The 14,603-nt window shown below is 41.9% G+C and overlaps 2 protein-coding genes and 1 non-coding gene across 6 annotated transcripts in view; 1 reads left to right on the top strand and 2 right to left on the bottom strand.

The window, feature by feature from the left end:
- Positions 1–3,181, bottom strand: part of LOC145446355 (uncharacterized) — a 42,659-nt gene extending 39,478 nt beyond the window's left edge. The window contains exons 1-8 of one of the 3 annotated variants that reach the window (XM_080324641.1): positions 2,764–3,181; positions 2,637–2,705; positions 2,482–2,571; positions 2,313–2,366; positions 2,172–2,252; positions 2,047–2,103; positions 1,698–1,987; positions 1,393–1,638 (exon numbers count right to left, since the gene is read on the bottom strand). In XM_080324641.1, coding sequence (XP_080180767.1) covers positions 1,462–1,638; positions 1,698–1,987; positions 2,047–2,103; positions 2,172–2,252; positions 2,313–2,366; positions 2,482–2,571; positions 2,637–2,705; positions 2,764–2,842 — 897 coding nt within the window. In that variant the 5' untranslated portion in view covers positions 2,843–3,181 and the 3' untranslated portion in view covers positions 1,393–1,461. Of the gene's footprint in view, positions 1–1,392; positions 1,639–1,697; positions 1,988–2,046; positions 2,104–2,171; positions 2,253–2,312; positions 2,370–2,481; positions 2,572–2,636; positions 2,706–2,763 lie in introns of those variants that run through there. The other 2 variants (XM_080324625.1, XM_080324633.1) reach the window with 2 other exon arrangements.
- Positions 3,182–8,403: 5,222 nt separating this feature from the next.
- Positions 8,404–8,476, bottom strand: Trnam-cau (transfer RNA methionine (anticodon CAU)). Its single transcript has one exon. It is a non-coding gene; the product is annotated as a tRNA-Met (tRNA).
- Positions 8,477–9,897: 1,421 nt separating this feature from the next.
- The window catches only part of LOC145446436 (uncharacterized), a 49,510-nt gene continuing 44,804 nt past the window's right edge, over positions 9,898–14,603 (top strand). Inside the window, exons 1-8 of one of the 2 annotated variants that reach the window (XM_080324729.1) lie at positions 9,901–10,166; positions 10,227–10,307; positions 10,388–10,432; positions 10,669–10,770; positions 10,836–10,898; positions 10,958–11,005; positions 11,741–11,982; positions 12,044–12,287. In XM_080324729.1, coding sequence (XP_080180855.1) covers positions 9,998–10,166; positions 10,227–10,307; positions 10,388–10,432; positions 10,669–10,770; positions 10,836–10,898; positions 10,958–11,005; positions 11,741–11,982; positions 12,044–12,229 — 936 coding nt within the window. In that variant the 5' untranslated portion in view covers positions 9,901–9,997 and the 3' untranslated portion in view covers positions 12,230–12,287. Of the gene's footprint in view, positions 10,167–10,226; positions 10,308–10,387; positions 10,433–10,668; positions 10,771–10,835; positions 10,899–10,957; positions 11,006–11,740; positions 11,983–12,043; positions 12,288–14,603 lie in introns of those variants that run through there. The other variant, XM_080324735.1, reaches the window with a different exon arrangement.

Raw genomic sequence — 14,603 nt, 5'->3', positions numbered from 1 at the left:
CGTGGTTTTTAAAGTAACATTTTGGTGCAGCCCGCGAGCGATCTGAAGGTTTGAATCCGGCCGCGACACAAGTTGCATGAGTTTGACACCCCTGTCTTACAAGTACTCGTGGAAATTGTTGGCAAAGCGACTGAAGATATTGATTTTATGGGATTATTATATCATTTTATTGCTCCAGTTGATAGATTTAGCGACCTTTAAAAAGTGAGCATGCTCTTCAGGATTGTGACGAAAATGTGGCCTGAATCGTCGCTGTTCATAAATATATCACTTCACTAAAATGTAGGGTCGGAATGGGATGAGCAATTTGACGTCACGTCACGTCATAGGCTCACGTTTGCGTTGAGACAGAACCTATAAAAAAGGTTCGCGCTCGCACGAACCTGAACCCTTCAGAGGTTCACACCATCCCTACATTCCAGCCTTCTGTCGGCAGCTCCAAATACTCCAAATGCAATACTTGATATGTGTAAGGTTACCATACGTCCTCTTTTAAGAGGATTTTCCTCTTTTTTGACTTTTTTGAAAGTGTCCTCGGAGGACGCCCTTTTGTCCTTTTTTTAGATTTTGTCCTCTTTTTTGAAAATTTAGGTCACGTTTAGAGCAAAATGCGAGTGATATGCCGAAAATTAGCACAGAAGTGACGCTCCGGCGGGTATTTCGGAATTAAAAACGTAAAACGTGGATTTGAGTCGAGTCATCCACCAAGCAATGTGGAGAGAAAACGGTATTTTGAGCTCTGAACGGCAAGTTGACCTTTTTTTGTACAAAGTGGGAAAAATTCACCTATTTTTGAAAATTCTTCTCCGGTTTTGCAAGCCTCAAATTTCTGAAAAGTTGTCCTCTTTTTAGATTTCCAAAATGTGGTAAGCCTAGATATGTGTAATGTACGAGGTGTGTAATATACAAATGAAATGCCGATTTGTGAGGTTGCTCGGGGTTTTGCAAATTAGTGCTAGTATTCCTAGGTAAGGCTTACAACTGCTGCACTACGCATGTTTGATCACAAAACTTGGAATAGGCTACTTACTTGATATCGTATTTTTAGTTTTCCCCACATACCCCTGACGAGTGTTAGCCGAAAATATTCAGGTTCATTTCAATACGAATATCTTATTCAATTGTGTATTGTAGTTCTGTACCTACAAGAAGCTCTTCATTCCATTTTATGTCTAAAAGCTGGTTTAATTCTCATATATTCATGCTGTATACCGTTTAGTATTAAATATTAACAAGATAACGGACGAATTCAAAATCATGTAACAGAGGCATAGAAATTAAAAGTCAATATTTGACCAGCACTATTAGAATCTTGACGCCCGCGGCTGCCAGTCGAAAGTCTGTCATAATCGGGCACTTCGTGCTTCTTTCAAAAATGGCAAATCCCAGTGAAATCGTGATTCACAATATCAATCTATTCGTCAAAGGATTTATACAGTGCAGGCCTGCTATGGATTCCGATCACAGGACGACCTCGCAAATCACGCTCTCGGCAGTGTCCGTATGGCCGCGAGTATAAAACCCTTGACCTTCATCGCTCCATCGCAGTGTCGTCCGGACTACCACGCACTGGTTGTGCTCCACAGGTTCCCAGATCGAGTAAGGCGCCGGACTGCCGTCAGCAAACACCGTCATAATCTTAAAAGCCGAGAAAAATCAGTAAATATGAGAGCTATCAAGCGCGACATGCAAGATACCTCCGAACTGTAACGACATCCAATCCAGCTATTATAGACACCTGGATTCTTGTGATGATTCACTCGTACCATCAAAGTCCTCAAGTAAAACTGCAAAGTCTCCAGATGTTCCGGCGAATAGACGTAAGCCAACCGGCCCCCGTTCGATGCGCAGATATGACGGGCTTCTCCACATGTCATCCCCAACCCGTGTCGGAATTCCATCCAGAAGCACTTTTCCTGGTACTTTACACGACAAAACTCCGCCCACGTCTTGAGAGCGGTTACCCTCTTCTGCGCGTTCGCGATAACTTGAAGAAGTCGTACATAATCAAAATTCGTTTACTTCAGAAATGCGTAAAAGTCTTACATCTGCCAATAGGTGGAACATCCAGGATATTCCAGTTATCGGAACTGGTTGTAGAATCTAGGTGCAAATGACCAGAGTGTTTACGTCTATAGCCTTGGAAAATTTAGAAGTCTATCTGCACTCACTGTCCCACCGGTATCTCACAACTTTTTCCTCCGCATTGTACTGGAGCGCTTGATGCAGTTTGGCGGTCGCTTCTGAAGGTGCTAAAAGTCTCCGATATAAGTAGTTACATAAATGTACTGAAACTCAACAAAAGTCCTTACTCAAATTAAAGACATCCGCAATCCTCTGCGCGACCCTCTGAAGGAGTTCAGAAACTGCTGCAATAACAGGTAAGTGAAATACGAAACGCCTTATACTAATTTACAGAGTAGGAATTGTAGCGTCGTAATTGTCAATAGCCTACAACCGATTTTATCACTATGGCAGTACCTTGTCTGAGTAGTTTCCTAATTTTCATAGAGGTTTCGCCAAACCGTTCGGACAGCTGCAAGTCGACTGCATCAACATTCCACTCTTCAACTGATGAAGCACAATACCGACCCCAATGAACTCTGTCAACTAATGCGAAAGGGTGTTCTCAATACCTGATATAACCTGTGGGTCGATGGTTTCTTCTTCAGCTGTTTCTTCTGGTGTTCTATCATCATGCGCACCTTAAAAGAGTGGATTTTTACGTCGTATTATCTTCGAAAATTGTTCATTATACGTCACCAGTAGCGTCTTGACCGAGGACACTTGGAACCGACAATGATATAGAAAGTAAAAATAACAGAAACGTAACAGAAAACATATTTATACTATAATAAAATCACCTATTACATCACTGTAATGTAACTGCTTTCGTTAGGCAATGTATATCACAACATTACAAACGATCACAGATTATGCTGCCTCAAGAATACGCAGATAACGACGATGTGAGCCTATTACCCCTGTCTGCACATCTACTGACACGGCTCTTGCACGAATCCATTTCGCTTAATTCCACGACGCGTGATTTGTAGGCTATAATGAGAGAAATCATTTAATCCACGACTAACAAATAAGGTAGAACGCCAAGCCAGCCAACAGTGGGATCGCAACGATCAGCAAGAGTGGTGATCGACACATCGACATGTTTGCAGGCCATATTTTTATTATAGTTAATGTAAGAGAATATAGATCCTTCATATCAATTGAGTTTGGGCTGCAAATAACGTTGTGTCGGAGTTGTAAGTGTGTGGTGCTGGGCATGAAGAAGCTGGAAACTGGCCAGTGTAGGATGTGTAATCGTATAGTAGTTCACGAGGACATAAATTATTTTATTTAATAATATCCTTGCTTGGACGTTAATCACCTCAATGTTTTTTTTTTGTAATACAGTCATGTGTTATGTCGATGACGCAGTGGCGTGCGGTGAGACCCGTACCTGGTGAAGCACTTACCTCTCCACCACCTCTCACACATACAGAAACAGTATAGTAGGCTACCTGATAAAGTTATACTGAGATGTGAATAATGACAGCAGCAAGAGAAAGTGGGTAGGCGAGACGATTATCCCCGCACCCTGTTGAAATTCTACATTACATATTTGAATTTTTCCGTTCCGAAATATTCAGTTGAACAGCTTCTTGGAGGTACAAAACTTCACTATACAATTGAATAGTATATTCATATTGAAATGAACCCGAATATCTTCGGCTGACACTCGTCAGGGGTAATCGTTAGCAACTAGTAGAGAATTCAAAAGAACAGCGTATATCAACAATCGTAACACAGGAACGCATAAATCTGCATGTCCCTCTAGATTCATTAGAACACGCTCGGTGAAAAGCTCACCCTTAACTCATCCGCTCAAGATTGATGCGGACAATCAAAGGCCATAAATCCTGCAATTGGCAAACACTTGTTGGATAATCCCGCATGTGCGAAGATTATCGAGACGACAGATTTCGCATAACTCGGAAAGGGTCGCGCACACTTACATTTGTGTGCCTTGGAGTCGACTTTTATCAAAATGCACCAGCCAAGGCTGTGTCAACAAAAAGAGTTCGTGTATCATCTAAAAATAGTACATTGAACGCTCTCGTATTCGACATTTCGTACTGATGACGTCATATTTTGTGTTACGATTGTTGATATACGCTGTTCTTTTGAATTCTCTACTAGTTGCTGACGATTACCCCTGACGAGTGTCAGCCGAAAATATTCGGGTTCATTTCAATATGAATATACTATTCAATTGTATATCAAAGCCAGCTGTTCTAAACCTAGGGGTCATTTGCCTTTATTCTGGGGATCGCGAAGACATTGGACGTTATCAGATTCCGAAATAGGCCGTAAGTCTGGGAAAGCTGACCCTTTTTAGTGATCAGCTTATCAATTTTTAAGCTGGACCACGGAATATTTTCAAATTGGAAGTGAGGTCGCCACCATAGAAAGTTGGAAACTACCACATGTGCAACCTGCTGGTGCATTTTATAGTAGGCCTAATATATTGAAGAACAAATATTATTGACAGAATTCATTCGAAAAATTTAACAACCAGATGCATGTAGTAAGTAAGCCCCCAAGAAGTTGCAGACCCAAGGAATCACCTGAGCTCAAATTAGAGACGGCCAAATTCAGAACTTATGTTCCACTCCACTCCTACAGTCGATAGGCGAAGCTTTGCTAATGTGACGTCATATTGACTGAAAATGTGTTCGTACTAGGGATGGTGTGAACCTCTGAAAGGTTCAGGTTCGTGTGAACGTGAACCTTTTTGAAAGGTTCTGTGTGAACACGAACGTGAACCTCATGACGTCACGTGATGTCATATTGCTAATTTTAACACCATATTTCAATTAGGTGATTGCCAATATTAATCTGCTGTACACGATACCGAGCGACGACTCGGGCCACATAATAGCTCAGTACTTAAGTATACATATTGACGTTTTAAACGTCGCCAAATGTATCAACTGAGGCAATCAAATGATATAAATAATAATCCCATAAAATCAGTATCTTGCGTCGCTTTGCCATATATTTCGACCTGATCGGACAATGTATTCGGCGTCTGAGTATTGCCACATGGATATTAAGCATAGTGTAAAATAAGTTTCTATACTTGCTACCGATATTACCCCATTAACAAGTTATACAGCAGTATAGCCAACACCCCAGACGCACGGATTTGGTTTTTATGATACAGTATATACATATGTAGTCAAGATTGACCCCGTACGCCTGCTATATTTTTACATCAGAAGACGATATCAATCTCATTGATTGGTTGAATTAGGATCATTTGCTGACAAAATACAGTGTATTTTGCTCTTGATGTCATGTGATTGCGGGTCAAGCTCACAGCACAGAGACACTAAATATGTACAAACGGAAAGCTGGGTATTTCGAGCAAACTTTTGTAACCATATTTTTTGAGATTGTCAAGGGCATACTCGTTTAGTGTAGAATGTTTATGAGGCCAGCTCCATGCATAAAGTGGCCCGCAATTGTAACTCCATAAACTCAAACCAGAAATGTTATAATTAAGTGAAAATTGCAATATATGAAAAAGGTTCACAGTGCAGAACCTACCAAGGTTCTGTTGTGAACGTGAACCTCAAAATTTCCGAGGTTCACACACAGAACGCGAACGTGAACATCACGTTCACACCATCCCTAGTTCGTACCTCAATATATAAGCCACCATAGTAGGCTCTAAAGCAGGGGTGGGCAAACTTTTGAGCTCGCGGGCCGCATTCATCATCTGAATCCATTCGCGGGCCGCACTATATAAAATTGTGATTATAAACCAAAATGCAATATTGGTATTTGATTATATAGTAAGGACATCAAGATAAGATATATATGCATATTTAAAACAATACAAACATTGCTTTGATGATATCGTACACGCGTCAGAAAGAGCTAGTGGCGAGATTTCATAGGCTGGTCGACCTCAAAAACCAATTTGTTAAAACTATAAAGTTCCAGGACACAAAATCCTGACAGCACCATAACCATGTTAGCTTCAGACACGTTTCTACTGTCTGTAGATAAAATATAAATACCCTAATTCTACGCATACAGAGAACGAATCTACCTAAGACACGCGCGAATCGTTTTTTATAAGCACATCACTGAAGTAATTAAAACGGGAGTGCCCAATCTGAAATCAGACTAGTGACCAGAAATATGTCAATCTCGCTTATGATTCCTGTATTGTTTTACCAGTTGAAATCTTTCACACTGCGTGGGCCTTGAGATCGGGCTGTCGCGCCATAAATTAAAATAATAAATGACATGGGAAGTATATACCTTAGAACAATGGTTGTAAAATTTTCAAGACATGACCCCCCCCCCAATCGTTATGGTAAAAGAGTTCGCGCCCCCTTATCGTCATATCACAAAACGCAACCAGGATGCTAGCAAACCTAAAAGATAGTTAGATAGAATGGAAGGTTCGACTGTGGATGAGAGATTTTGAAATGTGAAACGTATAGCAATAATAATGAACGGGACGTAGATCGCGCGAAGCGCGAAAAAATTTCTCAGTTGAGCTCAGCTTCGAGCCCCCTTCAGATACTTTCACGCCCCCAAAGGGGGTGCACCCCCAGTTTGAGAACCACTTCCTTAAAATTATCATGGTGAAATATATTGAGAAAAAGTTTGATCAAGTCCCAGCATTAATTCGATTTTTAGTACGCATTTTATCAATATTTAAAAAAAGTTTCTTTAGACTCTCGCGGGCCGCACAAGACGGTATGGAGCGCCGCATGCGGCCCGCGGGCCGTAGTTTGCCCACCCCTGCTCTAAAGAGTGTCCGGAATTTGAGCCACAAAAATATGGTAAACCCAGTGTCGGGCCTGTAGGCTAAATGACTATTGCAGTCGCATACACTGTGAAGGCCGCAAACAACGACAGCGTCGACTATGTAAGTAGCTACTAGCTAACACATACCACAATTTAAGGTAGGCATGGAGGAAACACGTAAAAACTACATCAGTAAGGGAATGCATTTTCTCCGGATTAGGTATTGGCCGTCGCTATATATAATTCATATAGCACTGTACTGTCGGTTTCCGAAAGCGATAGCGCCTTTCACTCTGCTGCGATTGTCCGCTTGTTAGCGAATTGTGATTGAGGCAGGTTCGATTGTGCCTCGCCTGGCTATTGTTTCTCTGCGCTGCCATTGTATGTAATAATGCCGAATTTCACATTCCTTGGTGATTTCGGGTGATGGTTCCAGTGCTCTGCGGTTGTTAATATTCGGATTTCCGAAATCAGCGTGACAATAGCATTTGATTGATACCGGTTATTACGAATTCTGAGCTCTTTATGATGAATTGCATTTCCGTCCCGCCCGTTCCTCACCTCACTTCTCTTTTCACGCGGTATTTTTGAATAATAAATATGAAAATTGGTGATGTTGCATGAAAAAAAATATTCCAACTTAGTTATTCATGAACATCGGCGGTAAATATCAATAATCCTAGACGTTTTGACAATTTGTCTTTACTCATCCTGGCGACAGATGAGTCAATGCCTCACTTGCCTCCCATGCTCGCACGTCACTGCGATGACACATCCACGTCAAGCCAAGCAATATATTGAACAAATTTTGCTGCAAAAGAGTTACCTTAATACGGAAAGGATTATTCGTGCGAACGTTCTGTTCGCGCTCGAGTACTGCATGTCCACATCGATGTTTCAGAGGTATATACGCTCTCGGTGGTGCCAAATTGTTCCCGAACTCAGATACCTTGCTGAGCATCCAAAGATTTGTCGGTCATGGGGTGTATAACCTTGAAATATATTCAATCTGCTTGCCGAGTATTATATTCCTGAATAACGAACCACAAAACTCTGATATCTCTATAATATAGAATGTAGTGATCATCGTTGAGTTAGTATACCAAAACTTTATACTACAACAAAATTCCTCCAGCTTGTCAAACTTTTCCAAATGATGCTGGTAATGCTGCGCGACAGTTAGGTTTGAGCTAGTTAAACCAAAAGCTTCCTTGTAATCTTTGGTTTTTGAAGGCTGCAATTTTGGAAAATATTGGTCCGAATTACCACACGGTTGATGAATGATGATGGTTTGCACTACTTTGTTGACTCAATATGGGCTACAGAATCAGGCTATCAACTTTCGGACCATCTATTGTTGATGTAAGTTTCGATTTATGATTAAAAGACGATTATTATATAACTTTGAAGTAGTATCACGTTGATGAAGGAAAGAATATATAAGCGAGAAGAATACTTGCATACGGCGTGAACGTCTCCTTGTGTCTTATTATGACGTGGAAAAGCAATAGCAGAGGTACAATGGTACATATTCTGGTCTATAGGCTTTATGAAAAGTAAATAAAAAATTCATGCCCCGAGTGAGGATCGAACTCACGACCTTGAGATTATGAGACTCACGCGCTGCCTACTGCGCCATCGAGGCAGACGTCGATTGCGGTAGGAGATCATTAACTGTCTCTCATGTGTCGTACTCGTTAAACCCATAGCAATGGGGTTACTTTTGATTCAGGAAGGTTCACCGGCCCGCAACATCTGCTTTGAGGGTTACCGGAGCCTGAGTACAGAATGGGTAAAAACCACTGTTTTAAGCAACTTCATATACTACTTCTAGAAGTAAATTCACTTACTTTGATACAATTTGGATTTCATTGACTACGAAAAGTATAATATGCATCGACGGAAACGATTTGCTTTGCGCTCTAGAATTTGACCTCATGACGAAACGATATTTTGAGTCTTTGGATTTGTATTGTTTGCCAACCACCATATATATATGCAAACAAATGCATAAGACTACTAGGATATGGCGAAGACACTTTGACGTAATCGCGAAATAAAAACCTAATCAACGTCAACAACAACGACAACATCGTAACAGAATGACGTTCAGAACGGCTGTATCCTAAGTGTCCTGTTAACAGCACGTAAGTGCAGGCTCCCATAAATTGCAGGCTACCCACAAAGCAACGCTTCCAAATCGCGAACGCAGATTATTATATAAATGGTTGATTTAATCAATAAACGATTCAAACGCCAGGATGTGAATGGCCTTCTTGGGTCAGTGAACTGTGCATCATACACAAACCCATTTCGCTAGGTGACCGACCCGCGCGTTGAACATGAACTGTTCAATATCCGTCCGCGAGCGGATGTTTCCATCGCCATATAGCAGCAATTTCGCCTATCGGGATAGTCAGCTACCAAATTTACGTATTACGCTTCGGTCCAATAGTATTTCGTGACCTTGCGTGTCTGTAGAGGTGTTGGATTTGTTAAAATGGTATTTATGGTAAATCTATAGTGGCTGATAACGAGGGGTGTTCAGTAACGAATAACTTCTGTCATTTCGGAGTACTCAAGTAGGTCCTACTAGCACTATAGACTACTTGGTCAAGTGATAAGATTTTCGTACTACATATTTTTTATGTTTTGACTTTTGTAAGATATATTACTGAGAGCAATAGCCCATGCGTCTGAATATATTTTCATAAATCTATCCCTATTGCAGTGCCCTCAGTCATTTCGTAGTTATTTTAAATCACCGCCCAATTGGAAAGGCTAATTCCGACAGGCCTGCTTAACTGGTAAATCCCATCTGATATCACCCACAACTGGCAAATTCAATGTCATTGACAAGTAAGCAAACTTATAAGGGTTTTGATGACGAGTAACACGAGTGTTATCCGAGAGAAGGTGTCTTCGTATAGTGAAGCTAGACATGGCATCAACGATTTCGACTCCTAACTGTAGAAATTATAACAGAACCGCCACATGAGCGAAGTGATCAACAAACGTTGATTAAATCAGCGGGCGAATTTATTGACGGAGTAGATATGTACCTCACTATCAGCAAGGCGACATTACATGTCTGTGCGACAACGGTGAGAGGAGTCACCATACATTAGTGAATTTCATCGACTCTTCAGTTGCAAACGTTAGCAGTATGGACGTAGTCAGTTCGCTTTTCTTTTGGACTCTGTTGTCTCAGCAATTGCTCGTATCGAACGCTCTAATTGTTGAGTCGGATGTCGCGCACGTAATACCGAAAAGTTCCGATGTAGCGAGTGAAGATGGCCCAGTTGAGCGAGTGGAAAGATCGACTGATGTCGACGGTAATCATTTACCGAGCTCTTTGCGGATAGGTTTCAACCTGCGTGTTTCGCTTTTTATAGACTCAGCCGGTCTGCATTCTCGACTCCATAGTAAGATCAACGCGACTGAAGAGGGATTGGCGGATTTGAAAAAGCTTGCAGGTACGAGTGTAGATCTCTATTCAAAGGTCCGAGTATTCAAGTACCGTTCAAAACGTGACTGCCGATCATTCATTTAACAGAGTTGAATGAGGACTTGCAAAAGTTCTACTTGGACGAAGACCTGGGTAAGTTTAGGGCTGATCCCATTTTAGCAGTTGTCAAGACGCTATGAAGCATGCGACTCGATGAAAAACGACCCCGAGCATCAAAACTTCTTAAATACAACACTTCGAGCATGTCACTTCATCGGCCCGTGTACTGTTCCCAACGAAGCCCTACAAAACTCTGCCTGTTCGAATGGCGTGTATTCGAACGGTCACGACTCCGTTCTAGCTTGTTGATGTAATTTCCCCATTCACAGATCACACGACTGCACACATCGAGGAAGGCATGGCGAAAATCCTACCTCTGACCGCGAAGTCGGTTTACAGCTGGGCAATTGAGGCGGATACAAATTTGACCAGTGATTATCGAAGCGTTCAAACGTCAATAGGCGGTATTGTGCAGTAATTACACATCATTTTTCAGTGCTCGAGTCTCATGACGTCATAGTGGTCCAAGCCAAAACGCTACTGCGAGACTTGAGATCACGTGAGTGAAGGTCGTTTTCGTCACCGCGTTGTATTCTGTACCATCGTTTTATTTTCCAGGTGCTCAAAACCTGAACGAGGGGATACTAAGAGTCGGGGAGAAACAAGGTGATTATAACAACGTTAGTACACTGTAAACTCGACTCTTTCATTTTGCTGATTTCCACTTGTTAAACTCTAAAGTTCATTTTGCTGATTTCCACTATAGCGTAAGGTAGGTGTACATTATGCATTTGTATTTGGTTGTATTAAGCTTAATCATGTACAATTATGCATTTATTAGCGAGTTTTCTACTCGAATAAATGATTAAGCTGTAACTAGAACTACGAAGGACTTAACCTCAACTTGCACTTGTCACTACCTTCTCAACTCCCGTGAGTTGACACAAAGCTCGTTGTCAGCATGAACACAAGTCATGCGTGACGGTATGAGCCATAACCATACAGTAGTTTCGTTTATGGTTTAAAATGTTCAAATCGGTGAATGCAAGTTCAATGTATGTTATATTTCTATGGAGCACCCCAGAGATCGGCTTGGTCCATTGCTTTCGTCTACCATCCTCGATAAAGCGCAAAAAAGAACGCTACAGGGGAATAGCACTTCATCTTCCACACAAGTTTTGTGCGTTCATATCGAGCATTGGATGGCGTTCTCTTATTCTGTACCATACTAAGAACTGTTTGTGGTGCTATAAATCCGCTGTACCCCAGTTACATTATGTAGTAGGAATTTAAGGTGTGCGGCTCGATTTGACCTGACCCATTGGATAGTGACGGTTACTAGATGGTAGGCTGAGGTGGCGGTAATTCGCAAATTTTCCAATAATGCGTATCCATTCCCAGGATTCTGTTCGGTGAAGTACAACGGAAAATGCTTCTGGCTTGAAATTCGGGAAGGAGAGAAGATCGGCTGCGACGAAATAGCGGACATTTGTTCTGAAGGCGGCGGCAAACCGGCGTCGGTCTACTCACAACTTCACTACAACGAGCTCGTCCGCTTCATCCGCTCCGTCGTAGTCATCAAACCTTCTTCACCCCGCGAAAATTACCTGGACAGCTGGATCGCCTCATCCTACCATCCACGGGTTTGCTTACAGTTAGTGGCGTACGCTTAGAATTTCATGTGAAATGAATCCTTCATTTTAGAGAAACCACGTAGTGCTCCCCGACGGTGGTCGTGCGCGTTTCGTCAAATGGATGCCCGGCCATCCTCGTCATTCCGCTTGCTGCTGCATGGCTATCAAGGTTTCGTCGCAGTGGGACGCCGTGTATCAGGATATGTTCAATCCCCCGCATGGGCATCAAGCTAAAAGCGTTATTTGCGAGAAATGAATGAGTAGTTGTGATATTAATTTGTTGTGTTCCTGTTGAAATACAAACGCTCAACGTATTGATGTCTCTCGATGTCGTATAACGCTAGAAATGGCTAGGTTCGTTAGTGGCTCAGCGTGTTTGGTAGCCCGACACTAGGAAGCCGTTTGCAGATTGCAAGAATCCTAGTTGATGGTTCTCAATCGACTGGTTTTCTGTGAAGGTCAACTGCGAATTCGGAATGGAAGCACTTCTTGCCTTCCCATCTGCGTTGGTTATATAAATGTAGATGAAGTAATCGAGTAGGGTGCTACGTCCAGTTTTATACGCGAGACGTCAAGCAAAGCTGATGACACGAGCGAAGTCTCATCTTGAAACGATGGTTAGGTTGTGAAAGATTTTGAATTCGTAGCATTCAGAAACAACATTTTTCGCTTGGAATATTGCGGAACTGTTCCGAATATTCTGAGCCGGGAAACACTCAGTCATTGATGACCTAATATCGTCTGTTGCGTCGTCGGTAATATATTAAATCGTCAGACGCACTGAAACAAACCAGTTTTCTGTCGAAACAATTAGCAGTTAACGGAGTAGAGTCGACAGGCATAGCACGGCATAGTTCCTGCCAAGTTATTGAGAAACACTGACTTTCAAGACGCTGCTATCTTTATCTTTGTTTTACTATTCGGTTCGTACTCTTGTATGTAGCAGGATAGAAATTATTACTAATGTATACACCGTAAAAAGATATTAGTATTTCGATTAGGGCCGACACACACAACAGAGGTTATGTCATTACAAGATTCATCCTGACATAGAGCCCCGTATTCTGTTCTAGATTATGAATACAAAACAATTACCTAGGATTGTGGCATCGTTAAAAGAATGGGTCAGTTCGAATTGAAGGTTACCAGTCAAGGGTAGAAATCAGCCAATTCCCAAATTTCGGAAGTCGTGTCCACCTGGATCCGGTCGGCAATTTAAAATCCGGAGTCCCCAAAGAATCCATTGTTCAATTTAAAAATTACAGTCGTCTAAAACTCGGTTAAAATAACGGTTATTTTGTCATGTATCAGTAGAACAAGCCTGCTTAAATCCGACTTTCAAATCGGATTAAAATCCTGGACACATTCCGGCTGAGTTAAAAACCGATCGTGCTCCAGAAACGGCTCGTGACTGGTCAGGTCACGAGTGATGCTAGCTCATTAACTACAGTATAACGTTCAGCATGAAATAAGGGTATTACAAAATATTTGGAAATATCATAATGTCCCACAATGGTGCGGACACAAGCAAATCTCACGGCTCACTGCAGTTGGTGTACGTCCCACTTCCCATTTGGCTAAAGCCAATTTTACGGTAATTTTTGACCGGCCTGCCGAGCGACAAATCGGATAAAATTAGTATCAATCAAATGCTATCGGGGTACCGATGACGATAATATAAATATTGTTTTGCTCGTAGTCCTGGAATGCCTCAAAATTAGCATTGCATTTCGTATTGTAACAGAATTTTGTCTTGTGGCGCAACAATGCCGTCTGGAATAAGCGACCGCAGCTTGGAGCAAGTGTGCAGTGAGAGTGAGAGTGTGAATGCTTAACCGCTTGCGGGTTGCGCTGCTCCTCACTTGCTTCCAGACGGCATTCTTGCTTCACCATGCCAAATTCAATTACAATCAAAATTCGAAGCTGATTTTTTTATATTATCGCAATCAGTACGCCGGTAGCTTTCCATTGATAACAAATTTTATCAAATTTAGCGCTCGGCAAGCCGGTCAAAAATACGTTCAAATTGCCTTTAGCCTAATGGAAATTGTGACGTAGACCAATCGCAGTGATCGGTGAGAGTAGCTTGTGTCCATACCATTGCACGACGCTATGGAAAATACACACGAATAGACTCTTGCATCAAGAACCAATTATGCGTCCGAGTTGAGCGAGAGTCTATCGGGATATACTCGATCGGCTTGGTTCTCTTGCTGCTGCTGGTATGGGCAAATTCAATCACAAAGGCGGTATAAGTCGCCAGCATTGGTGCCCAAGTGGAAAAAGAAATAATGCCGTGAATTCTCACTTATTAAAACTAGAATTATCAATTTCCAAGACATGACATGCGAAACTACATCGAAGTGCAATTGCAAAAGGAAAGGTAATCATCGAAAGTCACCATTAGACCGTGTAAGGTTACTCCATGGACTGGATATCCACCGGATTCCTTGTGTATATTGATCGGATATTTTTATTTGGGCCGGAGAAAGGTTGGAGCAGGATTCATACTTTTTCTTATACAGATGGAGTTGGGTCGGAACCGGATTCCGTCTTGAAAAGAATATAGTCTCGGAGTCGTACTAAGGAATTTGTCGATCTACCCAGCACTACTTCCCATGCTGTTGGCA

This window comes from Botryllus schlosseri, chromosome 1, assembly GCF_051294905.1.
Source record: "Botryllus schlosseri isolate E-star chromosome 1, Bs_hap1, whole genome shotgun sequence".
NCBI classification, from domain to species: domain Eukaryota; kingdom Metazoa; phylum Chordata; class Ascidiacea; order Stolidobranchia; family Styelidae; genus Botryllus; species Botryllus schlosseri.
Note: the sequence above shows the minus strand (reverse complement) of the source record. Positions and strands in the feature narration are given on the sequence as shown.